This window comes from Symphalangus syndactylus, chromosome 4 (assembly GCF_028878055.3).
Source record: "Symphalangus syndactylus isolate Jambi chromosome 4, NHGRI_mSymSyn1-v2.1_pri, whole genome shotgun sequence".
Lineage (NCBI taxonomy): Eukaryota > Metazoa > Chordata > Mammalia > Primates > Hylobatidae > Symphalangus > Symphalangus syndactylus.
The window spans coordinates 125,879,653-125,906,651 of record NC_072426.2 but is presented as its reverse complement, the minus strand read 5'-3'; the positions used below and the strand labels follow the sequence as shown (position 1 = coordinate 125,906,651).

Below are 26,999 nucleotides of genomic sequence, written 5' to 3'. Positions count from 1 at the left end.
GGAAAATATAAGGCCAGGGTATTCCTGAAATCCCTACACATTGACATTGTGTGGAAAGTCAATGTCAAATCGTAGTATACACTTTCTGAAGACATTGCCAGTGGCCTAGGAGCTCACGTGGGTGGTAACAACCAGGAACACATCTCAATTAAAACGCCCTATGAAGAGCTACAATAGACTCATGCTCCTGTGAGCAATGGCAGCTCCTTGACTGTCACCAGGCCAGTAGCAACTGTAAGATGCATCCCAATTTGAGGAACATTTATGTGTGAAAAAATGTGCATCTTAGAATGCATGAAATTGGGGATAAAGATTTATAGTTGTTTCTTAAAGAGGATGGGTTTACCTCTCAGGAAACTTTTCAAGAGTTATTTTTTTAAAAAACTCAGCCTCATCCTATTAGCGAGAAGGTACATAGTGAACTTTGGCCTTTTCCAAGAGCTTGACAATTTCTCCAAGCAGGGTATGCTGGAGGATTGGGAGGAGCAGAAGATGCCAGAAGCAAGAATCAGCCTTAGGAGGGGGACAACTGCTCCCATGATGTGTTTTACATTTGCCCAAAGTGTCTTCCTCTTAAATAAGAATCATTTATTTGTGCGATGTTGTTACTATTCTCTGCTAAAATACAAATACCCTTTAAAAGGTCATTCAGTGTTCCTCCTGCCTGATTAATGATTTCTCCCTTCTGGAATGGATTTTGCCAGAGGTTTATTTAAAGGAGCTAAACTTTCAAAAAGAAAAATTTCTGAATGTTTCAATAGCATAAAACTTAGATCATACAAGATCACATCTTGTATGAATCTATTTATATGTCCAATATAGGCAAATCCATAGAGACAGAAAGTGGATGAGTGGTTGTCAGGGGCTGGGTGATAGGTGGAAATGGAGAGTGACTACTAATGGGTATGGGGTTTCTTTTTGGAGAGACAAAGAGATTCTAAAATTGGATTGTGGTGATGGTTGCACAACCCTGTGAATATACTAAAAACATTGAATTGTACACTTTACATAGTGAATTCTTTGGCACGTAAATTATATCTCAATAAAGGCATTTAAAAAATGCCTTTAGAATATGCTGTGTGTGTATTCAATAACCTAACAGAAATTTTCTACACATATCCCAATGACGTTTATTTAATAAAAACTTAGTGAGAATTGTTTTGTTCAAAGCAATTATTTTGTCCAACAGATTCAACAAAGCAAAATGCTAGAGGCTGTGGCAAAGGAGATTTGACCCCTCCTTTGAGGAATCCATAATCAAGCAGGAGCAGGAGAAAGAGACATGAACATAAATCACCCTGGAGGACAGAGGAAAGATTCTGAGAGACTCTGGGGATGTTTCTTGGGGAAATCAGGATTTGACTTGGCCTGGAAGGCATTGGAATGATAGATAAGTAAGGGGGATTGGGAGGGGGGATGGAAATAGAGAAATGTCTTAGATCCTTTGCAAGCTGACAGAGGCTTTCTTGAAAAGAGGCCCCAGCCCAGGTGAGTTTATGGGTCCTGCCCATGGAGAGCTTCTCCAAGCAGAGTTAAATAAAGTGGGAGTAGGCAGAGCCAAGCTAGAGAGGGCCCTGGGTCTGATGAGGGGAGAGTGCTGTCAGCAGAAATAGATTATGAAATGACATGAAAAAATCGGAAGACTTGAACAGGGTCATTCCAGCTAGTTGCTAGTACAGATCATGAACTCAAATCTGTTTTTCTAAATCTCAGCTCAATCATCACTGCCTTGGAGTGAAGGTGATAACCCATTGCACACCATCCCTAGCAAGGGCTGCCAGTGGTTTTGGGAGATTGCAGCCTGGCTTTTAGGGACACATACAGGTGTTCCTTGATTTATGTGCGATGGGGTTATATCCTGATAAACCCATCCTAAATTGAAAATATCCTAAGTCTGTTGACAGAATATGCATTGTTATGCATTTAATACACCTAACCTACTGAACAACATAGCTTAGTCTAACCTACCTTAAATGCACTCAGAACACTTACATTAGTCTGCAACTGGGCAAAATAATCTAACACAAAGTCTGTATCTTTCTTACCAGTGTAAACTAAAAAAAAAAAAAGTATGATTTCTACTAAATGCATTTCCCTTTCACACCATCATAATGCCAGAATATCGTAAGTCAAACCACTGTAAATTGAGGAACATCTATACTTTGAAAAGGTGAAAGACAAAAGTCAAAAAGATAATGTGTTAGTGCATTTTGCATTGCCATAAAGGAATAACTGAGGCTGGGTAATTGATAAAGAAAAAAGTATTTGGCTCACAGTTCTGCAGGCTGTAAAAGCATGGAGCCCGTATTGCTTGTGGTGAGGGCCTCAGGAAGCGTCCTCTCATGGCAGAAGGCAAAGGGGGAGCAGGTGCATCGCATGGCAAAAAGGAGCAAGAGGAAGTAGAGTCTCTGTGTGAGGCTCTGCCCCTATGGCAGGCTTCTGCTTGGGCACTCAGGGTTTCCCATACAGCCTCTGAAATCTAGGTGGAAACTGCTGAGCCTCCTTCACTGTTACATTCTGTGCACCTGCTAGCTTAACATTACATGGAAGTTGCCAAGGCTTACAGTGATTTGCACTCTTCAAAGTAACAGCCCAAGCTGTGCCTGGGATCCTTTGAGCCCCAGTGGGGTTGGGGGAGCAGTGTCCCAAGGTTGCACAGGGCTAGGGGCCATGGACCTGGCCCGGGAGCCATTCTTTCCTCCTAGGCCTCCAGGTCTGTGATGGGAGGGACTACCTCAGAGATTTCCGAAATGCCTTCTAGGCCTCTTGGCTATAAGCACTTGACTCCCTTTTAATCATGCAAATCTCTCTAGCAAGTGGTTGCTTCTTAGCCTACTTGTATTTCTGTCCTGATATGCTTTTTCCTTCTCCACTATATGACCAGGTTGTGATTTTTCCAAACATTATGCTCTGCTTCCCTTTTAAATATAAATTCCAACTTTAAGTCATTTCTTTGCTCCCATATCGGATGGTAGGTTGTTAGAAGCAGCCACTCAGCATCTTGAATGTTTTGCTGCTGAGAAATTTCCTGCGCCAGATACCCTAGGTCATCACTCTTAAGTTCAACCTTCCACAGAGCCCTAGAACATAGGCACAATGCAGCCAAGTTCTTTGCTAGGGTGTGACAAGGGTGACCTTTGCTCCATTTCCCAATAACTTCCTAATTTCCATCTGAGACCTCCTCAGCCTGGCTTTCACTGTCCATGTTTCTATCAATATTTTGGTCACAATCATTTAACTAGTCTCTAAGAAGTTCCAAACTTTCCTGTCTTCTTCTGAGCCCTCAAAAATTTTCCAACCTCTGCCCATTACCCAGTTTCAAAGCCGCTTCCACATCTTCATATGTCTTTACAGCAACACCCCATTCCTCAGTACAAATGTTCTGTGTTAGTCCATTTTGCATTGCTATAAACATATACCTGAGGCTGGGTAATTTGTAAAGAAGAGAGTTTTATTTGGCTACAGTTCAGCAGTCTGTACAAGCATGGCACCAGCATTGCTTCTGGTGAGGGCCTCAGGAAGCTTCCACTCATGGTGGAAGGTGAAGGGGGAGCAGGTGTGTCACATGGCAAAAGGAGGTAAGAAGTAGGAGGGACCCCAGACTCTTTAACAACATCACATGGCAAAAGGAGGCAATAAGTAGGAGGGACTCTAGACTCTTTAACAATCAGATCTTGCATGAACTCCCTTATTACTCTGAGGAGGACACCAAGACATTCATGAGGGATCCTCCTCTATGCTCCAAAAACCTCCCTCTAGGCCCACCTTCAGCACTGGGGATCACATTTCAACATGAGATCCGGAGGGGACAAACATCCAAACTATGGCAGATGGTAAAGTAAAACCTTCTATTAGTCCTTTTCCTTATTTCTTCAACCTCTCACTGTACAATCAGAAGCTGTCACGTTCATTAACCTCAATTCTTACAAGGATGAAGTAAAACAAGTATGAGCAGGCGGGAATAAACCTCCTCACATCCCTTTTCCTGAAGAGGTGCTGCTTACCTGGTTTTACCACTCTCCAGGGTGGTCTGTCCACTCTGGAGTCTCGATTACAGTTGGCAGTGGGGTTCATGAAGGACAGCTTTCTTTCTTTAACAAAGCCTCTAAGTTGTTTTTAACTCAGAGCTTTACATACACCTCAAAAATAAGTTCAGACTGATTGAATCCATACTCTGACAACTAACAATATAGAGTTAACCAAATAGTTAACCCAATCAAAATGTATATCTACTAAACATATAAAAATGTATAGAGCAGTTCTGCAGTTAACCTTTAATCTCTCCTCACTGAGGATTTAATTTGATTCTTAGCCAGATTTCACAGGGGTCACTGTGTCTGTGTTGGGCTCTCAGGATCTACTTTCCCTAGATATTTTTCATTCAGAATCCTCTTCTAGGCTCCATGCTGTTCTTCATCCATGCCTGTCACCATCAAAATGGTCATTTCCTTGCATGAAGGCTCTTCATTAATTTTCTTTCCCCATCTGCAGTTGCCCAAAGCACTCCCTTTAAGAACAGAACCTTTGTCAACTGTTTCTGTCGTAAGCCAGATATGTATGAGTGTGGAGCAGAAGGCAAGCGTTCCCTCTGTCAATACACATGCAGCAAGTGCCTGCAGCAGCCACCTGTTACCCAGGAAATTCTTTCTCTCTCTCTCAGTTGATCCTTTGCTCTGCGTTGAGATGTCCCCACAAGCTCTCATGGAAGTAGAGAGGATGTTTATAACATCTAGTTTTAGTACAACCTTAAAAAAAAATCCTGTATCTTGCCCAGAAGTCATGGCTGGTATAAACACCCTGGTTTTGCTATTCAACACTTCTCGGTGTCGGTTCTTCTCAGTTTCTGTTTTTAATATGGGCGTATTTGCTCCCTTGGGTTGGTAACTTTGCATCTTAACAAGTCCCTGTCTCCCCACCACCCCACACCTTCAGGCAAAAATGCTACTTCTGCTGTGGGGATTATTCCATTTAAAAGAAAAACTGAGGGCCTCTGGAAGGGCCTGCCTGCTTGGTCACTCAGCCCAGCTCTCCTTAGACCTAATTATATATTTGAGCTATTTCCTTTTTGATCAATTGAAACATGCTGATACAATGTGTGATGGTTAATACTAAGTGTCAACTTGATTGGATTGAGGATGCAAAGTATTGTTTCTGGTTATGTCTGTGAGGGTGTTTGCCAAAGGAGATTAACATTTGAGTCAGTGGACTGGGAGAGGCAGACCCACCCTTAATGTGGGTGGGCACCATCCAATTAGCTGCCAGCACGGCTAGAATAAAGCGGGCAGAAGAAGGTGGGAGAAGTTGACTTGCTGAGTCTTCCGGCTTTCATCTTTCTTCTGTGCTGGGTGCTTCCTGCCCTCGAACACCAGACTCCAAATTCTTCAGCTTTTGGACTCTTGGACTTACACCAGTGGTTTGCCGGGGCTCTCGGGCCTTTGGCCACAGACTGAAGGCTGCACTGTTGGTATTCCTACAGTGAGGTTTTGGGACTCGGACTGGCTTCCTTACTCCTCAGCTTGCAGATGGCCTATTGTGGGACTTAACCTTGTGATCGTGTGAGTCAAGACTCCTTAATAAATTCCCCTTCATATATGCATCTATTCTATTAATTCTGTCCCTCTAGAGAACCCTTATACATAATGCTACAGCCAAAGATACACATGTAATTAATTAAATCAATACATATTTCTAGGCCAGGAACAGTGGCTCACGCCTATAATCCCAGCACTTTGGGAGGCCCAGGTGAGTGGATCACCTGAAGCCAGGAGTTCGAGACCAGCCTATCCAACATGGTGGAATCCCATCTATACTATAAATACAAAAATTGGCCAGGCATGGTGGCACACACCTGTAATCCCAGCTACTCAGGAGGCTGAGACAGGAGAATCACTGGAACCCGAGAGGTGGAGGTTGCAGTAAGCTGAGATTGTGCCACTGAACTCAAGCCTGGGTGACAGAGTGAGATTCTGGCTCAAAAAAAAAAAAAAGTCTGTTCATCTTTGCCATTATGGTAGATAATAAAGAATTTGCATACATTTTGTATAGTTAAATAAAGTAATAAATATCTAAAGGAATATTATAAAATTATCTTGCTTTCTAGTTCTATGATGTCACTCACTGCACACTCCTTTCCTTTCGAAACATTTGTATAGACTGGCTAATTCACACTATTTGATATTTTGAACTGCCTACCAAATCAACAAAATGGAAGGAATTCAAGCCAGGTATTTTCTAGAAATGCATTTTTCATAAACCAGGAAGGGATATCCAACTCTGAGAGAATCCCAGATGTTTGAACATTTTATCAGAACCCGTTTCATGATGATAAACCCCTTTTGTCACTCATTTTGTCAGATCAAATAACTTCTTTATTTTTGCTGATAATTCAACAAGAGCAGCCTTGGCTAACACAGTTATTGACATTATCTCTTCTCATAAACACTGGCAGAGGAAAGTTCTGAATTCTTAAAGATGGCCTTGCTCTATGATGCTTCTGTGATTATTTCCACCAGCATTTTCCACCTTCAGTAAAACAAGGGACATGGCAGGTAAGCAGTTTGATAAGTAGGGGTAGTATGAATATGTGGGGTATATGAGCCTAGAGAGAGGGGTGGGGAAGTAATTAAAATGAAGAGAATAGCTAAACTGCCCTAGGGAGAGGATATTGTGAGAGAAGAAATGAGGGCCCTAGATTGGAGCCTGGAAAATCCCGATGTTTAAAGACTGTGTTGCGGAGGAGAAGCCGGAAAAGAGCCTGAGAAGGAATGGCTGAAGAAGCAGGAAGGGCGCCAGGAGAATGTGAGGTCAGGAAAGCAGGCAGGAGAGTGTCTGGAGAAGGTGGAGAGGGATGCTCTCTCATTGCAAGAGGAGAAACTGTAATGGAGTGGTCAAAGCTGATGCCGTATCAAAGCCAGGGAGAACCCGAAAGGCACTGTGGTTTTATTTATTATGTTTGTTTGTTCTTTCCAACTTTTGTTTAGGTTCAGGGGTACATATACAGGTTTGTTATATAGGTAACTTTGGTGACACAGGGGTTTGGTTTACAGATTTTTTCAACTCCCAGGTCATAAGCATAGCACCCAATAGGTAGTTTTTCGAACTTCACCCTCCTCCCACCCTCCATCCTCAAGTAGATTCCAGTGTCTATTGTTCCTTTCTTTGTGTCCATGCACGCTCAGTGTTTAACTCCCACTTACAGGTGAGAACATGTAGTATTTGGTTTTCTCTTCCTGCATTAATTCACTTGGGTTAATGATCTCCAGCTCCATCCATGTTGCTGCAAAGGACATGATCTTGTTCTCTTTTCTGCTGCGTAGTATTCCATGGTGTATATGTACCAAATTTTCTTTATCTATTCCACCCTTGATGGGTATTTAGCTTGATTCCATATCTTTGCTATTGTGAATTCACTGTGGTTGTAAATGCTCTGTTTGGTTCAATTGTGTATAAAGTTTAGTTTACAAGTAAAATCCCCCTGAGAGCACAAGTCTGAAAGTTAAGCAAAATGTCTAATGTTCTGTAGGAGCCTTCATTCCTGGAAAGAATAAGAATAAATGAACTTATGGAGAATTTGTAAATTAAAGGATCTGGCAATGTATATAGTAAATTTTAATAAACAGATAGAAGTACAGATTTTTGTTCAAGTGGGTGGATTTATTTACTGTTAAATATTTCTGCACAAAATGTATGTACACTACAAATAAAACTATATTTGAACCATGCATGTGGGAGGTAACAAGCAAAAATGAAGAAATTTTGTTAGTTACAATATTTACATGTTTTTAAAAAAAACATGATGTTTATATTGCCACTGTATTATCTTTTTCGAAAAAGAATGCAAAGAAAAATTTATTTTACATGACATGGAAAAAAAGGAACTTGGGTTTTTGTAGTTTCTGCTTAACATATGTATATATATTTTTTTGCCTATGTGAAATCACCAGACCAGATAGATAAGAAATGACCCCGGGTCAGAGTGAGTCAGTGTGGGAAGACAAGTAACAGGTCTCCCTCATTATGTTGTATAATCCTTTTCCCGCCATTCCTTAGCATTGCGAAATAATCAATTCCAGTGGCCCTAAAATCTATTTCTCACCCTGTTTCCTAACTGCGTCTTCATAGAAGATCAGAGTTGGCCACCAAAGGATCAATCGCTATCTGCATAATTTCCCTCTTTGATTTTTACACCTAAATATGATTCCATGGGTTTGCTCCTCGTGGTGGCTGGACCACCATGGCATCCTCAGCAGCTATCCAAGCCCTAGTTGTGCTAGCTGGGAGAGGAAATTAAGGGGACCATTGCTTTAATGCTATCAGCTAATTCTTCATTAGTTATTGGCACCTTTCCATTGTGAACAAGCAGATAGAATGTCAATGTAGTTCCTAAGGTCAGAGGTGGGTTGGACAAGGGAAGAGAAGGAGTGGAAGGAAAGTGGAAGAACCAACAGCCGACCTTCACTGATATCTAGGTATTGGCAAGGGCAGCTTTAGCCTGGTCCCTAAAGGTCTGTCTTAATATCTGATCTTTTTTTTTTTTTTTTTTTTTTTTTTTTTTGAGATGGAGCCTCACTCTCTCACCCAGGCTGGAATGCAGTGGTGTGATCTCAGCTCACTGCAACCTCAACCTCCCAGGTACAAGTGATTCTCCTGCCTCAGCCTCACGAGTGCTGGGACTACAGGCATGCGTCACCACACCTGGCTAATTTTTGCATTTTTAGTAGAGACAGGGTTTCACCATGTTGGCCAGGCTGGTCTCAAACTCCTGACCTCAAGTGATCCGCACGCCTTGGCCTCCCAAAGTGCTGGGATTACAGGCGTGAGCCACCGCGCCCGGCCAGAATAACTTGATTTTAAAGTCATTCCTCTCCATGCCATTTCTTAATGCTCTCTTTGCACAAAAGATTCTCAGAAGAATAGGGAGAATTTTTTTTTTTTTTTTTTTTTTTTTTTTTTTTTAGGATAACAAGATGTTTCAAAAAGGGCAGTATAAAGTCAAAATGGCATTGCCTTAAAAGATAGAGGTTAAACCTTTCTGGGCCTCAATTTCCTCTTCTGCGAAATGGAGGATAATAATAGGACCCACTTCCTGGAGTTATTATGAGGTTTCCAATAGATGGCAGCTATCACAATTAGAAAGTGACAATCGAAGCTTGGGTCCAATTGGGATTCTAAAGATAACCCAAACTTGTAGGCCCCTACGTGCATTTTTAGATACAATGTCAAATCCACATTCATTATTCTAGCTTATAAGGCATGAAAGTTTAAAGCCTTTGTGGGGAAGAAACATAGCTTACAGATGTCTTCTTAAAGGGAATTCTTTATTCATTCCACAAATAATTATTGAAAACTACTGTGTACCAAGCAGTGTGCTAGTAACTGGGGAGTGAATGAAATAATCTCTGTTCTCATTGAACTCCTCTAGTAGAGGAGACTGGGACTAATCAAATACCACAAATAAATAACACAATCTATGATAAAAGCTATGAAGACAAATTCTGACTTGGTTTTAATCTCAGAGAATAGAATAGACATTGAAAAATATTATACCAGGGAAGTGTAATTTTGCCATTTCTCAATCTCAATCTTTTTCATAATTGATATGATGTTAGTACTTGGGTCCACTTGTTGTGTGTGGTGTTATTGGTTAAGATAAACTGTGCCAAATACATCTTGAATATTCAAAACTGGATTAAAACATGGACTCATTAAAATGCCAAACTGTTGAGTCTCTGAAGCTACAATTTCATATCACAGCACACATACATTTCCACGGGGCAAGAAAGCCTGGGGTAAAGCCGGGGAGCAGAGGCCTAAGGACGGCAAGGATAAGGTCAGAAAGCCACCATCCAGCCCCCTCCATCACAGAATGCCAGGTCATGGTCCTGACAAAAGGAGTGAGATACAACCAGAGGAGCAGGTCATGGCATGCAGGCAAGCGAGCTCACTTTAATAAAGCAGCTCACTTTCATAAGTTTTCATTTGTACAAACAATTTATCCCGATGGCCTTCTCCTACATTTTCCCCATGGAGCAGTAATTTTCAAGCCGTAGGTCATGGCCCATCCACAGATCATGACATAAATTTAGCGAGTACCCATATGCATTTAAAAAGTAAAATAAAATAGAAAAAAATAAACTAGAAAATGTCAGTGTGGCCAGGCATTACAGATTACACACCTGTAATCCGAGTACTTTGGGAGGCTGAGGCAGGCGGATCACCTGAGATCAGGAGTTTGAGACCAGCCTGGCCAACATGCTAAAAATTCGTCTCTAGGCCGGGCGCGGTGGCTCACGCTTGTAATCCCAGCACTTTGGGCGGATCACGAGGTCAGGAGATCGAGACCACGGTGAAACCCCATCTCTACTAAAAATACAAAAAAATTAGCCGGGCGTGGTGGCTGGCGCCTGTAGTCCCAGCTACTCGGAGAGGCTGAGGCAGGAGAATGGCGTGAACCCTGGAGGCGGAGCTTGCAGTGAGCCTAGATTGGGCCACTGCACTCCAGCCGGGCGACAGAGCGAGACTCTGTCTCAAAAAAAAAAAAAAAAAAAAAAATTCTTTTCTACTAAAAATATAAAAATTCGCCTGGCGTGGTGGCACATGCCTGTAATCTCAGCTACTTAGGAGGCTGAGGCAGGAAAATCGTTTGAGCCTGGGAGGCAGAGATTGCAGTGAGAGATTGCGCCACTGCACTCCAGCCTGGGCGACAGAGACAGACTCTGTCTCCACAAAGAAAAGAAAAGAAAATGTCAGTGTGCAGTATGTAATAGGGGTGAGGGCATCTGCACTTTGGTGTGTATATGTATACTAAGTGACCCTCTGGGCACTGTTCAGTACTGGGAATTCCCTAAAGAACATCCTGTCCCTACTTTTATCTGGATAGGATCTTTCTAAAGTTAAAACTCTCTCCCAAGCAGATTGCACAAGGACAGGGGCCAAAGAGCGGAGTATCTGCACAGGCTGAAGCTCAGGGGTCAATCTGAGCTAAGATGATGTCTGGATGTGGGGTTTGGCACTGCAAAGGGACAATCCACATGCAGACATGCAGTGTGCAGTGTGGATGAGGCAAAGCGACGGAGGCGGAGACCTAGTAAAATACAAAAGTGCACATCCCACCTCCTATCATGGGGAAGAAAGGTACAGATTGGTATTCCTGATATTCGGCCATTTTTGAGCTATTAAAATGTCAATCCATATATTGGGTTGCGGGGGGCCTTGAAGAGGCACCTTAAGGATGCAGCCTCCTTCAGGGCTTCACCTATGAGTGAGAAAGGAGCTGATAAGAGATAATTGGTAGTGAGATTAAGCCAAGGGTTTGCATCCATATTTTCTTTGCTGGGCTCTTTGCCCTTGAGCAACTGTTCTCAGCACCTGTCAGCTGTCTGTAACTTAAACCATTGTGTTTTAAACAAGGTATGCTTACAGGTAGCTTCCTTCTCACCTTAGCATCCTGATGATTATGACTGCTGTCCAAATACCAGAGATGTTTTCACTTTTATTTCCTCACTTGATAAGATACTTCTTTTGGTCTAGTTATTTAAAAAAACCAACCAACCAAACAAACAAACAAACAAACACTTAGTGTATGTAAAAACTTCGTTTCTTGCAAGGATCAGAGGGTTGGTCATGTTATTTTCAGAAATAATTTCTAACTTCAGATCTCCCACATTGTTTTGGGATGACATAGAGAGTTATCAAAGAAAAGGAATGAATAGCTGGTTTTCCTCTGAGTTCTTAAAAGCACCCTAAAGGGGACTCCTTGATAATAAAAGGGGAGGGAACGTTGGGGGTGATGTTTTACCTTGACAAATAGCATGGTCACTATCTGTTAAAAGTTAACAGTGGCAGAGAGGGCAGGCTCCTAGCTAGGTATACGAACAAATAAGTTGTGGGGGAGGAAAAAGCCACTGCAGGAAGGAAAGAAGCCAGCTTTTGCCCTGGCAGGAGTGGTGATCTGCAGAGGCGAGGAAGAGCCTCAATCCAGAGAACCCGGGAGCTGGCATCAGCTGTTAAGATGAGATGACAGATATCTAGAGCAGCCACTTATTTCTTTGAAATGACCCGCCCTGTAGTTACTTCTCCAGCCTAAGTCTCTGACTGACTCTTCAAGAATTTGAGTTCCTCCAAAAGCTTTTCTTGGTCAAGTCCAAAGGGCTCTTTATTTCCTATGTAGCGAGAGAGAGGGATGTTTCTTTAAAACTCTTACATAAAACTTTCATGTTGTAGAAAAAGCGTGTGCTTAGAAATGAGACAGACCTCCATAGCGTTTTTTTAAATGCTCACCACCGTCTAGCTGTGAGCCCTTGAGTAATAGCAAGTTAGGAAACGCAAAGAACTGCAGTTTCTTAACCTGCAAATAGGAGAAGTAATACATCTGTAGGGTTATTGTGAGGATTACATAAGGTAAAGTTTATGAAGTGCAAGGCTATTGCTGGGCACTCAAGAAACAAAATTAGTATGTGTATTATTACCTTTCCTATAAGTGCCACCATTCCAACAAGCAGCTAAAGGGCAACCACAATGGACTTTACAACTCTTTTAGAACACCAGTGATGATCATAATATAAACATTTGGGACATATTTACAGAATTTATAATTCAAGATGGGGATTTTTTAAAGGCTTTTATGAAAGTGTTCCATGAAGTTGCTTAGACAATTGCATGAAAATCCTATATAAGGAAAAAGGAATTCAGTTTTAATTCTTTTTCTTTTTTTTTTTTTTTTGGAGACGGAATATTGCTCTGTTGCCCAGGCCAGAGTGTGGTGGTGCGATCTTGGCTCACTGCAACCTCTGCCTCCCCGGCTTAAGTGATTCTCCCACCTCAGCCTCCTGAGTAGCTGGGACTACAGGCACACGCCACCATGCCTGGCTAATTTTTGTATTTTTAGTAGAGACCGTATTTCACTATGTTGCCCAGGTTGGGCTCAAACTCCTGACCTCAGGTGACCCACCCAACTCGGCCTCCCAAAGTGCTGGGATTACAGGTGTGAGCTGCCATGCCTGGCCCAGTTTTAATTCTTGAGTGATTTTCAAGTCTAAGAATTTTCCAAGCACTTGGCTTTTCTTTCTTTCTACTTCTACTGTTTAACATTCATCTGTTTTATTTAATTATGGCTTCTCTAGTGAGATTAATTGAGTAAAGTTTGGAAGAAAGGCTTTAAAAATTATAGACACTTTAGACTTAAAGCTAAAATATACTTTAGGGATTAGCTTGTCTAGTGTCTCCCAAATACCACTCATTAGAAAATAATGTGTCATTTTTTGTCATCCTTATATCATTTATTTAAAATTTTCCCTTAAAAACTAAATACCCACTTTACTATTAAACAATAATATTCAGAAATGTCGGGCCAGGCACAGTGGTGCATGCCTGTAATCCCAGCACTTTGGGAGGCCGAGGCAGGTGGATCACCTGAGGTTGGGAGTTCGAGACCAGCCTGGCCAACATGGTGAAACCCTGTGTCTACTAAAAATACAAAATTAGCTGGGCATGGTGGCATATGCCTGTAATCCCAGCTACTCGGGAGGCTGAGGCAAGAGAATTGCTTGAACCTGGGAGGCGGAGGTTGCGGTGAGTGGAGATCGCGCCATTGCATTCCAGCCTGGGCAACAAGAGCGAAACTTCATCTCAAAAAAAGAAACATATATCCATACAAAAATTAGCCCGTGGGCTCCTGTAATCCTAGCTACTTGGGAGGCTGAGGCTGGAGAATCACTCGGAAGGTGGAGGTTTCAGTGAGCCGAGATCAGGCCACTGCAATCCAGTCTGGGAGACAGAGCAAGATTCTGGCTCAAAAAACCAAACAAAACAAACTGGAAATGTCACAGGTTTAATAGTAGTAAGATAAATACATAAAGCAATTGTCCATTATTACCTACAGTCATCTTCTATACTACCAGTGGCATGGGTAACAGACTTGGATAGCACTGATCACATTTACCCCTCATTGTGTAAGTGAGGACACTGAGACCCAGGCAAATGAAGTAATTAACCCTGGTGGAGTCTATGTTTGCAACTCCAGTAAAAGGTTTGATGTATTGAAGAATTTGGTGAGTAAAAACCATCTAGGTATTTCAGTTGTACTAATCCTTCCTTTTCATATTAGCCATATACTCCCTAAGATCCAAGGGAGTAATCAAAATAAGGACTGGCCTTAGAGAAAGAGAGGAAAGCACTGCTTATTATACATAGGCCCCTAAAAAAAAAACAAAAAGTAAATAAAAAAACAAAAAAGCATTGAGATGGGTCAAAGGACAAATAACTAGATTTGATAATTTGTTCTCTCTTAAAATAATTTTTATAATCATATGAACACATCCAAAAGCTAAAGCACATTTACTTGTTTGCTTATCCAGTTTCTTGAGTTTGTTCATGCTGACCTGACTAAGGTCAGCAGTATTGGCCGTCTCCTGACCCTGAGTGCCTTGTGCATTGAAACCCGAGTGTTAGTTCCTGTTTGCACCATTGTACCTTGTTAGAGAAGGTATTTCTATTCTCCAGAGAGTGAACAATAAGCTACTGTATGTTTGGTCTCTAGAGTTCATTTCTTCATGTTTTCATTAGTTTTATTCATAAGATTCTATTAGAGTCAATTGTTAAATTGCTGGAAATGTCCCCAACAAAGGACAAAAAGGTTCTTCTATAAAACAACAGCCCATCCCCTGCCCAGACTTGAAGGACCATAAATTAGTGTAATAAATTGCAGAATATAAGTGAGTAACTTTTCTTCCTACTCTCCTAGGGACCTGGAGTTTGCAAGTCCATGTCTGAAAGTAGGTCAGAAACATAGTAAAAAAAAAATCCTACTAAATACAAGTTGGAGTTCACTGCTTTGAAAAATTATAGTCCCATCTAGTTAATTCAGAGCCCAATTCATTCCTTTTAATAGATTCAAGTTATCATGCATAACCCGGGATAATTGAAATAATTGTTAAAATTGCTAATAACATCTCATTTGAGATATTCCTTTTTTAAAAGAATTCTTCCAATTCTGGAGTTTATGGGAAGAAGAACATTCCTCAGTTGGTCCTGGAGATTTCATTAGACACAATTCCATTATAGAGTCACATTTCCCTAGTGCTTTCAAGATCCTGGAATTCCTTTCTCTCTACTTTGAATTGAAGAAAGCATTTGACAATAAATCTATTTTGATTCATTATTACAAAAGGTGCATTAGCCATAATGGTACAAAATTTCAGAGTATGGCCAGTCATGTAATTTCTAGCCAAGGACATGAAAGCAAATACATAACTTAATATTTATTAAGAACTAAGTACCCAGAGGGGGCTAGTCACTAACAAAGACAGAAGCACACACAATTCTGTGTCAAATGAGAAATTTGACCATATTTATTAGAGTAATTCCTAATCTATTATGAACTGTACAATTTTAAATAGAGCAACATGGAGGGACTTGCAATACAGTGAAGAAAAAAGCAATTTCTTTTGAATTATAATGTATTGAAAACACATGCCAAATACTTCCCTCAATACTAACAAATGGGATAAAACCATAATCTATCTGAGTTTCACATCGTTTTTCAATATTACACTCTAATATAAAGTGAAAACACCAATGTAAGGAGGTGGGAATGAAAATGGTGCAAAAAATGTTTGTTTGTTTGTTTACAGCACAATGAATGTTTATCTTATTTTAAATTAAATGTTCCTTAACAGACAGCTGCTTAATAGCCCTCATACATTTCCCCTCCCCCTCTTCTCTAATGTTTACCCACAGCTATTCCCCTGAAACTGCTAGGGTGGCTTTTGCTCTTCTTTTAATTCTCTAAAATAAATGGCCAACCATCTCTAACACACTGGAATAGTGTTCCCAGAACAATTATAAACCTCTCTATTACACAGTCATGCCTTGTTCATTCCATAAATGTCAAGACAATTTCCCGACTACTTATTTGCTCTTAGTACTTTTTCCTGCAGACTCAGAAACCAGCTGCCATTCCCTCTGTACCTTGAAAATTAGGCTGGGGTGTGTAAAACAATGATATAAGGAAAGGACTTCTTATTCCCCATTATAACTGTGGAAATACTCAAATTTTAAGGACCGTGTGACCCTCCAGAGGACATTGCAGCCCCATGACGAGTTCTGTCTTGCTGTGGACAAAAACATGCCTGCCAGACTATGTCAGCCCTCTTCATTTGCATTTAAAAACAAGACAGAAGGATGAGACTTTGAACCAAGAGTCAGGCTCTTGGTGAATTGTCAATTACACAATTTTAATAAAGAAACATGGAGACATTACAATAGAGTGAAGAAAAAGGTCAATTTTTTGGCACTGTAATGTATTGAAAACACTGTCAAATACTTCCCACAATATATGGGATCAAATCTTTTTGGCTATCTGTCTGGTCCATTGGACCAGGTTTATTTACCCCTTTGACCCCCCATTTGGACACCTGGACTCCATGCCTAATTTTACCTCCTTGCCCAGTCAGGACCATTAGTTTCAGTAGCTAGTTATCCTGCTCAGAGGCCATACTTTGTCATTTCCTCTAGGTTAGTTGGATGCCTTCCATCTTTTCAACTGGCTGTCATCTCACTTCTTATCTGCCTTCACGTGGCCTCTTTCAGGGTCTCCAACTCATGTCATCCTGGACAGCATTAACCTTGGAAATCCTTGGACTTGCTTCTTTCTACTCTTCCTCCCACTTCCTGTGATCTTGTACTGACTCCTGTCCAATTCCCAAATTCATGAGCTAGGGAATCCCAGGGTAGATTAAAATTCTGGACCTGGCTGAAAAAGAGCCATGTACTTTTGTGAAAGAAATGTGAAGTACTTAAGTGATCAATATTCTTGAAAGTTATCATTTACTCAGAGAAATTAATAGCTCATTCTGATGAGTATTTCTTAGTATTGTACTCTGAAGGGGACGTTTTCAGATTCTCAGTCTGAAGGGAGAAATTAGAAAGAGGACAGCAAAGACCAGAAAAGTGCTTACAAGGATTGAAAAATGGGACCAAGAAGAAAATGAGGGGGTGTGGGTTATTTATTTGTGAAAAGAAATTAATCTATGACTTCATAATTCCCTTAAAGATGTGATGCTACTGCATGAGCATTGGATTGGATTGCCCTCTCATTTCCTCTGTTCAACAAACATTACTGAGGGAACCAAAAAAAAAGTGAAGAGCGCATATTCATTCTAGTATTTACTGAGAGTGGAAGAGGCAGTGATTTAAAAGGTGAATCATGGAGATAAGGAAGAGTTTTCTGGGAGTTGCCAGACCAGTATTTCCTAACTTCCTTATTTCCTCTCATGTCATCAACACAGCCCGGCTGGCATAGGGAGTAAGTCATGAAACTGTTCCAATTCTGAGACCCTGTAATTCCACCTCGATGAACGTACTCCAAGGACAAAGAAAAAAAGTAGCTTCTGCAAATTCGTTTATGGTAACATTATTCAAAATATAGAGACATCTTTTAGGGGTCAGCCCAGCCCATTAGCCATCCTCTCTTCCCTAGAACTCCTCCCACTCCCATTCGAGAGGGTGAGTCCCTAGCAGCCATGTTTGTCTTGGGTAATCCCACCTCCTGATCTACAATTCAACCAGAAATGAGTCTAACACAAGCTGGAATGTGGAACTAGAACAGAGAATTGCAGGTTAGTCTTTGCATGTGGTCAGGGTGGTAAAATAATCTCAGGCTATGAGGTAACCCTAGTCTCCTACAAAGAGGTAATTAGGGTAAAGGAAAGAAGAACAAAACAGATTTACCAAGAGAAACAAGTAAGAAACAAAGAAAAGGCCGACACCTTTCTGTCTGCTTCCAGATGCCCAACTGCTTTCCTATTCTTTGACCCCATGGCATACCCTTCTATCTTTACAATAAATCACCTTTTTCAAGTTAAAGTAACTTAAATCACATGTTGTTGCTTATAACTGAGTCTTAACCAAGATATAATAATTAAAAACCGGAAGCAACTCAAATACCCCAAAATAATTAAATTATTGTATGTTGAATATTTTTATTGTATATTGAGTACTATTTAAAGCAATATTTTAAATTGTCTACATGGAAAAATGCAGACCATTAGACTGCGTGAACATATTGCTTGCAACTGCTAAATTGCAGATTTAGTTAACAAAGACTGCAAGAGTAGACAAAGTAATATAAACAGTTACAAAGTATGTGGGATTTTTGGAAACAGTATTTGTACAATATATTTAAAATAAAATTAAGCCACTAGGATTTTGAAATAGGGATTTAATATACCACTTCACATCTATCCCAGAAGAGTCATTATCCTGATAATGATATGCTCCATCTGTCTTCCCCCAAAAACTTCAAAGTTGCCTCAAGTTTTTCTATTCTTTTATTTCCCCACATCTAACCCAATAGCAAGTTCATTGACCATGACACGAATACATATTTCAAATCAGCCCATTTCACCCCAATTCCTTTGACAATAACTCAGTCCAGATTACCATTGTTTCTCACTGGGGGTAACACACACTGCCTCCTAACCAGTTTCTCCAATTCCACTCAGCTCTCTTTTATCCCATTCTTCACATAAAAGCAAGGATTATTTTAAAATAACATCCAGAATTGTGACTTCTAAATACAATTTTCCAATAAAAGAAATTTGGGCAACTTGGAGAATCAGCTGACTACAGGTCTGGGGCAAGAAATGTGAAAGACTAGGCTGGAATATCTTGTCCTACCAGTTAGCAGTGAAGCAATTCAAGGCTACTGAGGTCATGTCAAAAGGACTCAGGAGGCCACTTAAAGAGAATCCCACTGGCCCAAGAAAGGATAATTGAAGTCTTGATAAAAACAATAATTACAAGAGATTGAACCAGATCAAAATGTTTAAATTCATGAGTTAATAATGATGTACTAAAAAAAAACTTTGAAGAATATTAAATGACTGTCTATGTAGAAAACCCCAAAGAATCATTAAAAAAGAAACTCATTAGTGATTACTGCAAAGTTGGACTTTGTTAGTGATTATAGCAAGGTTGCAGGATAAGCAAAACTAAAAAACTCTGATAAAAGATACCAAGGATACAACTAAATGGAGAGATAGAGATATTCAATATTCATAGATAGGAATAAGCAATATTGTCAAGATGTCAGCTTTTCCCAACTTGATCTATAGATTCTGTAAAATTCCAATCAAAATCCCACCCAGTTATTTTATGGATATTGAAAAACTCATTATAAAGTTTATATGGAAATGATCCTTAGGAACCCACTCATTTATTTTGAGAACTGATAAGTAAAGGAAAAGAGCAAAACAAAACTAAAAGTAAATTATATATATTGTTTTTCAGATTAAAGCTTTTCCATTGCTTCAAATTGCACTTTAAATAAAAGCCAACCTCCTTACCAGGACCTATAAGGCCATGCTTGATCTGGCATCTTCCAACCACACTCATCTTTTTTCATACCACTTAGCTTCTTGCTTATGATACTCCAGCTATATAAGCCTTCAAATAAGCTGTGGTTTTGCCTGCCCCAGGCTGTCCCTCCTCATGCTTCAGATCTCAGCTTACCTTTTCAGAGGGCCTTCCCTAATCATCCTCACAGGAAATCCTATTTGTTTCCTTCCTACAACTTGCCAAAATTTGTATTTATTTTGTTTGTTCACTTGGTTTTGCTTGGTTCTTCTAGTAAACTACAGGCTCTAAGAAAAGAGGCATCCCTTGTTAATGGCTAGAATCTATGATACAGAGGCACTCAGCAACTGTTTATAGAAAAAGTAAATGATATTATCCATCAAGGTGAGACTAGGTAGTTGAAAAACATGTGAAACTCAAATAAACCAGAGAGGGTGATTTTGGGATCTCTGAGAGGCTCAAGGTCCATGTGCATGATGGTTAGGAGAGGGCCTGGAAAGAGAGAAATGTGATTTCCAGGAAGTAGAAGACCACCATAGAGCTGAAGAAACAGATGTGAGCACCTTAGGCTGGGAAAACTTTCATGGAGTGTCTTAGTTCATTCTTGATGCTATAACAAAGTACCACAGACTGGGTAATGTATAAATAGTAGAAATTTATTTCTCACAGTTCTGGAGGCTGAGAAGTCCCCCATCAAGGCGCTGACAGATTCAGTGTCTGGTAAGCACTTGCTTTCTGCCTTCAAGATGGCGCCTTGTTGCTGTGTCCTCAGGAGCAAATGAATGCTGTGTCTTCACATGGCAGAAGAATGAGTAGAGATGAATTTACTCCCACAAGACCTTTTATATGGGCATGAATTCCATCCATGAGGGTAGAGCCCTCATGGCCTAATCACTTTTCAAAGATCTCACCACTTAATACTGCTACATTGGGGATTCAGATTCAACATAAATTTTTGAGAGACACAAACATTCAAACCATAGCATGGAGTGTTAAATTAAAAAAGAAAAAGTGAATACCACTGAAATTATAAAAATTGCAGAACATATAGACCCTAGGCCTTTTATTCTCAATTAACTACTGGGCTGCAGACTCTGTTCATCATGCACTTTGCTGTGGCATTGGGCCAGATAATTCTTTTTTTTCTTTTTTTTTTGAGACAGAGTCTCGCTCTATCGCTCAGGCTGGAGCGCAGTGGCATGATCTCGGTTCACTGCAAAGTCCGCCTCCCGGGTTCACGCCATTCTCCTGCCTCAGCCTCCCGAGTAGGTGGGTCTACAGGCTCCCTCCACAATGCCCGGCTAATTTTTTTCCTGTATTTTTAGTAGAGACGGGGTTTCACCGTGTTAGCCAGGATGGTCTCAATCTCCTGACCTTGAGATCCGCCCGCCTCGGCCTCTCAAAGTTCTGGATTACAGGCGTGAGCCACCGCGCCCGGCCTGGGCCAGATAATTCTAAGAACTTTTATTGTTGCAGCTGATCTTTGATAGGTCTTGATGTGCGCTGGTGTTTATGTATAGAAGCCCACCACAGTTACATTTTGTGCTTCGGGAGCTTTAACAAATGATCCAGTGCAAATGTTATCCTTAGTGATTAGGAGCTCTCTAATGAACCACCATACCAATGTTCCTTTTCAGTTCTTTTTTGCTTTATTCTGTTTTTTCCCCCTTCTTTTTTAACCAAGAGGTTTTTGTGAGGGTGGTTGTTGGCAAAACCTGTTGCTACAGTTTCTGAAAATTAAGACTGAAATTCTTCACTAAAATGCCAGGAAGTTTAGTGGATTCTGAAAAGCATATGATTTTTTTCTATCTGTGTCTTAATTAATCACCAAGCAGTATAAACACATCACAGGAAATTTGGATAATAAGAAAAAAAGATGAAGGGAATTAAGACGCAATCCATCTGTATCACCCCAATGTTATAAATCTATGTATTTTCTTTTAATCTTTTCTCAAATGCTTATTGTTCCCTTGCTATATTCTTAGTGTACATATGAGTTTTTATCCTAAATGTTTCGTTCATTCTAAAATAGAAGGCAGATAATAAACAAGCAAATAAGTAAGATAATTTATGATAGAAATAAGTACGGGGAAATAAATAAAGGAGGGTAATGTGGAGTGAGTAGTCAGGGAAGGCCTCACGGAGAGGTCATTTGAGATGAGACCTGCTGGACAAGAAAGAATCTGTCGGGTGCAGTGGCTCACACCTGTAATCCCAGCACTTTGGGAGGCTGAGGCAGGAGGATCACCTGAGGTCAGGAGTTCGAGAGCAGCCTGGCCCAACATGGCAAAACCCCGTCTCTATAAAAATACAAAAATTAGCTGGGCGTAGTGGTGGGCGCCTGTAGTCCCAGCTACTCAGGAGGCTGAGGCACAAGAATCGCTTGAACCTGGGAGATGGAGGTTGCAGTGAGCCAAGATCACGTCACTGCACTCCAGCCTGGGTGAAAGAGTGATACTTCATCTCAAAAAAAAAAAAAAAGTTAGCCAGGTGTGGTGGCATGCACCTGTAGTCCCAGCTACTCAGGAGGCTGAGACAGGAGAATTACTGTACTCTAGCCTAGGTGACAGAGCAAGACTCCAACTCCACAAAAAAAAAAAAAAAAAAAAAGAAAGAAAGAAAGAATCAGACTTACGAAGATTTGGGCCAGTATTTTTCACACATGGGACAGCAAGTGCAGAGACCCAGGATAGGAATAAACTTTGTTTGAGGAACAGAAAGGTGGCCAATATAGACAGAGCAAATGAGCCAGAGGAGCATGGAAGGAAAAGAGGGAGGGAGAGGGCTGTGTGTGTGTGTGTGTGTGTGTGTGTGTGTGTGAGAGAGATAAGGGGACATCATTGGACACAGTAAGGAGATTAGCTCTTGGTCTAAGAGCAATGTGAAGCTATTGTAAGATTTTTAAACATGGCAATGACATGTCTGATCTAAATTTTTAAGAGTGCTCTGGTCACCAAAAATAGTGTACCGAAATTGTTTCTGCATGAGTGTGTAAACAAATACTAAAGACAGAATTCTAACTCATATCTGCTTAAACATGTCAAACCATGTGTCCGAAATGCTCATGTAAGTGGGAAATATACAGGCTTTAGGTAGGGCTATATCCAGAAGTCCAGAGAATGTCCTCAGATCTGTCTTTTTTCCTCATTAATTCTGCTTCTTTTTCTATGTTGCCTCCATCCTCTCCTCCAGCACTTCTGAACCTAACAAGCAGGGGGCACAGCCACCAATAGCCCGAGGTCATCCAAAAGGAAGAGAGAGCTTCTGTCTACCTTAGTTTGGAGAATTCTGGGAAAAGACCCAAATTGGTCAGTCACAGACAATGTATCCCTCCTTTGGCCAATTACCATGTACAGGGCAGAGTTGTATTGTCACTAGTCAACCTGGGCCATAAGCTCACCTGTTGGGAGAGATGAGGGTAGGCCACCATGACCTATATCCCCACCAGGATTACACCAAATTGGAAATAAATTCTTCAACTCAAGGGATGCTGTTATCAGAAGGAGATTGGTAAGCATGCTGTGCAGTGGAGGAACCCCCCCACTTACCAAACAATAGCTACAGTGCTTGGTCATTCAATGTACATACTAAATTCTTTTTCATGGAATAATATTCTATGATATGTCAGTTTCAATCATTCATTCTTTTGTTGTTGTTGTTCCAAATGACCATTTGTCCAGTTCTATGCTTTACTGAATTACAATTGTTACATAATTTTTTTTTTCTTTTTAGAAGGAGTCTCACTCTATTGCCCAGACTGGAGTGCAGTGACACGATCTTGGCTCATTGCGACCTCTGCCTCCTGGGTTCCAGTGATTCTCCTTCCTCAGCCTCCCAAGTGGCTGGGATTACAGGCACGAACCACCACACCCAGCTCATAATTTGATTGTTTCGTAGTCATAAATAATATTCAATGACTGTCATAGAGCATGTGGCTTTTCACATACCTTTTATTTTCTTCATTTCCAGAAAAGGAACCCCTGGATTGAAGGTATAACATTTATTTTTCTTTATTGACATATTTTGTCAAATTTATTGCTTTCTAAAATGTTGTTTACCTGTGAAATGCCACTAGAAACGCATAATATATCAATTTCTCCATACCTGCTATATTATTATCATCACTTTTTAATTCTGTCAATTTAATAGGTAAAAATGATGCATCTTTGTTTTATTTGTTGCTTTTTAAAATCACAGCTTCAGGTAATTTTTTTTTTTTAAACTAGGGCGCATGCCCTTTGCTCACTCATCTGTTAGAGTCTTAATCATTTTTTATCTATTTATCTGATTCATTTAGATTTCTTAGTCCCTTCCCATAAGTGACTGTATTTTTTTAGTTTAGTGTTTGCCTTTTTATTTTATTTATTGTTGTCATTGTTGGTTTTTTAAATTTTTTTTTATTTTTTTAGAGGCAGGATTTCGCTTTGTTGCCCAGGCTGGTCTCAAACTCCTGGCCTTAAGCAGTCCTCCCACCTGGGCTTCCCAAAGTGCTGGGATCACAGGCGTTGCCATTTCACTTTACCTTTGAAAATTATGTTGCTCTTATGTTGTCAAGTTTTTATATCTTCTATTGTTTCCAAACTTGGAAATTCATACTTTTCCAGAGGCTTGAAAAATATTTAATTATATTTTCTTTCAGTTCATCTAAAGCTTTTTTTTTCTTTTTCATCTCTTTACATATTCTAAAATTTAGTTTCTATTTATGGTGTGAAGTTAAGATATGAGTTGATTTTTTTTCCAATTGTTGGCTATTCAGCTCATTACAATTTATGGGATGATCTTTTCTTCCCAATTGATTTGTGATACAACTTTTAACTGTATTTTATACATACTAGAATTCATGTATAGGTTATTATGTTTCATTGAGAGCTTTGTCAACTCAATTCATATACCAGTGCCACGAAGTTTTAATTAATATTGCTTTATATACAGGGGTGTCCAATCTTTTGGCTTCCCTGGGCCACACTGGAAGAATTGTCTTGGGCCACACATAAAATATACTAACAATAGCTGATGAGCTAAAAGAAAAAAATGGCAAGAAAAACCTCATAATGTTTTAAGAAAGTTTACAAATTTGTGCTGGGCTGCATTCAAAGCCATCCTGAGCCACATGGGGCCCACAGGCCATGGGTTAGACAAACTTGCTTTATAATATGTTTTAGTGCCTGGTAGAGCTAGCTCCCTACTTTATTTCGCTCTCAAATGTTCATGTTATTTTAATGTGTTTACTCTTCCAGATAAAGATTGGGATAACTTTCAAGTTAAAAAAAAAAAATCCCTTTGAGTTGTTGATTGGAACTGCATATACTTTAGGAGTGAAAACTTCTGGAAAATGTCCAAATTTGTCTAGGGTCAAAGTTGCACGCCCTCCAGTAGATGAGGCTCTGGTATCACAGTCTCCTCTTTTTGAGGGCAAAATTCATTTGCATGAGGAGGAGACTTTGTGTTATTTTCTCTTAGAACATTATTTAAAAATTGCATTTTAGGAGACATTTCTGTTGTGGCCAATATCAGAATTGGAGGTAGGACTTAATATATTTTTAGCACTTTCTTTGTAGTAAAGTAAGATTGGATACCTTTCCAAATAAGTGGGATTTTTTTTAATCTAAAATTCCTCCACTTTTTGTTGTCTCTTTTTAGTTTTAGTATTTGTATATATCTTTTGTCACTTTAAAAAAAGGCTCAGTTGGCTGGGCGCGGTGGCTCACGCCTGTAATCCCAGCACTTGGGAGACCGAGGCGGGTGGATCACCTGAGGTCAGGAGTTTGAATCTAGCCTGTCCAACACGGTGAAACCTCGTCTCCACCAAAAATACAAAAATTAGCTGGGCATGGTGGTGGGCGCCTGTAATCCTAGCTACTCGGGAGGCTGAGGCACAAGAATTGCTTGAACCTGGGAGGCAGGGGTTGCAGTGAGCCGAGATCGCGCCACTGCACTCTAGCCTGGGTGACAGAGTGAGATTTTGTTTCAAATAAATAAATAAATAAATAAATAAACAAATAAACAAATAATAAAAAGGGCTTAGTTTAATCTCCAGAATAGAGATCCTTTTTGGTCACTGAACTTTCTATACTTCTCAAATTTATTTGAAAATATGAGGGCCATGTGCCAACTGTTTGGATAGCTAGCTATCTGGTTTGCTTAGCACTTATGCGTTTATCACAGAAAGTGGGATCTGAAATCTTCACCTACCAAACCTTAGTTTTCAGCTATGGGTCCTGAATTACATGAATGGTGTCCCCTGGAGCTGTGCAGTGCATAGCCAGCATGTTGAAATGCTGCAGCTTTGATGATAACAATCTGCTGAAATTGAAAGCAAACCTACATATTTCCAGTTTTTCAAGGTTTCACCAAGGGTTGAATTACACCCTAAAAATATGTAGGCACTTTCCTGGGTATCTCTTGGGGAATCTGTGTTTTTCCAGGGAGAGAAGGAAGAATGGTCACAATGATGATGATGACGATAGATACTTTTGCTTTATTTATCTCATTTTATCTTTGTTATAACTGTCTGTTGTAAAGGATAAGTGTTATTACAACCCTTATATTAGAGATGTGGACAATGAGATTCAGACACTCTGTGTGACTTTCCTGGCTGGTAAGTAGTAGAACTGAGCCTTCAACTGTAAAGCATTAACTCTATATTACTTCCTCATTAGGGATATTCAAAAAATGCCCTGAATCTGTTATAATTCAACTCTTTAAGAAGGTTTTCCCAATGCTTGGAATCTTGGGGATTGTGCATGGGTTGTTGGTTTTTGTGGGTTGTTGTTGTTGTTGTTTTGTTTTAATCTATCTTGAGGGCTGGGTGTGTTGGTTCACACCTATAGTACCAGCACTTTGGGAGGTCAAGGTAGGAGGATCACCTGAGACCAGGTTGACCAGCCTGGCCAACACAGCAAGACCTCATCTCTAAAAAAATTTTTTTTTTTAATTGGCTGGGCACGGTGGCTAGCACCTATAATCCCAATACTTTGGGAGGCTGAGGCGGGTGGATCACTTGAAGCCAGGAGTTCGAGACTAGCCTGGCCAACATGGCTAAACCCCGTCTCTACTAAAAATACAAAAAATTAGCCAGGCATGGTGGTGCACATCTGTAGTCTCAGCTACTCAGAGGCTGAGGTGGGAGGATTGCTTGAACCCGGGAGGTGGAGATTGCAGTGAGCCGAGATCACACCACTGGACTCCAGCCTGAGTGACAGAGTGAGACTCTGTCAAAAACAAAAACAAAAACAAAACACCTCAATTCAAGTTTGGCCTGTCCTTGTGTGGGGTGGGATTTAGGGAAAATTGTATTGTTTTCATTTTGTCACCTTCTTTACCACTTGATGTATCGCAATTGGTGTAGAGATAAAACCAGCTTAAATTATACACCCAGTCAGATTTGAAGAATAAAGGAAGTTACAAAAGGTCAGCCAAAGGAGTGGGTGTGGAACCAGGAAGAGGCAGAACTACCTGTGCCTTTTTTGTGATGAGAAAGGTGTCTTAATTGTATATGCCTGTGTTTTGCTTTGTTTCATTTTAAACACCAGATGGGACATCTACTTTTCCCATGCTCCGGTGGCTGCGTTGAACTGTCTGTAACTTAGAGATCCTTAAAAACAATACAGTTTGTGTGTGTTTGTGTGTGCACATGTGTATGCATG

The 26,999-nt window shown here is 40.3% G+C and overlaps 1 protein-coding gene across 8 annotated transcripts in view; it reads left to right on the top strand.

Annotated features, from left to right (window-relative positions):
• The window catches only part of TMEM154 (transmembrane protein 154), a 136,892-nt gene that overhangs the window by 91,641 nt on the left and 18,252 nt on the right, over positions 1-26,999 (top strand). For 2 of the 8 annotated variants that reach the window (XM_063638284.1, XM_063638287.1), the window contains exon 7: positions 23,086-23,857. The exons of 4 other annotated variants lie outside the window; for them this stretch is intronic. In XM_063638284.1, the coding sequence (XP_063494354.1) occupies positions 23,086-23,239 (154 nt within the window). In that variant the 3' untranslated portion in view covers positions 23,240-23,857. Of the gene's footprint in view, positions 1-1,189; positions 5,664-5,692; positions 5,808-23,085; positions 23,858-26,999 lie in introns of those variants that run through there. 2 more of the 8 variants (XM_063638285.1, XM_055276141.2) reach the window with 2 other exon arrangements.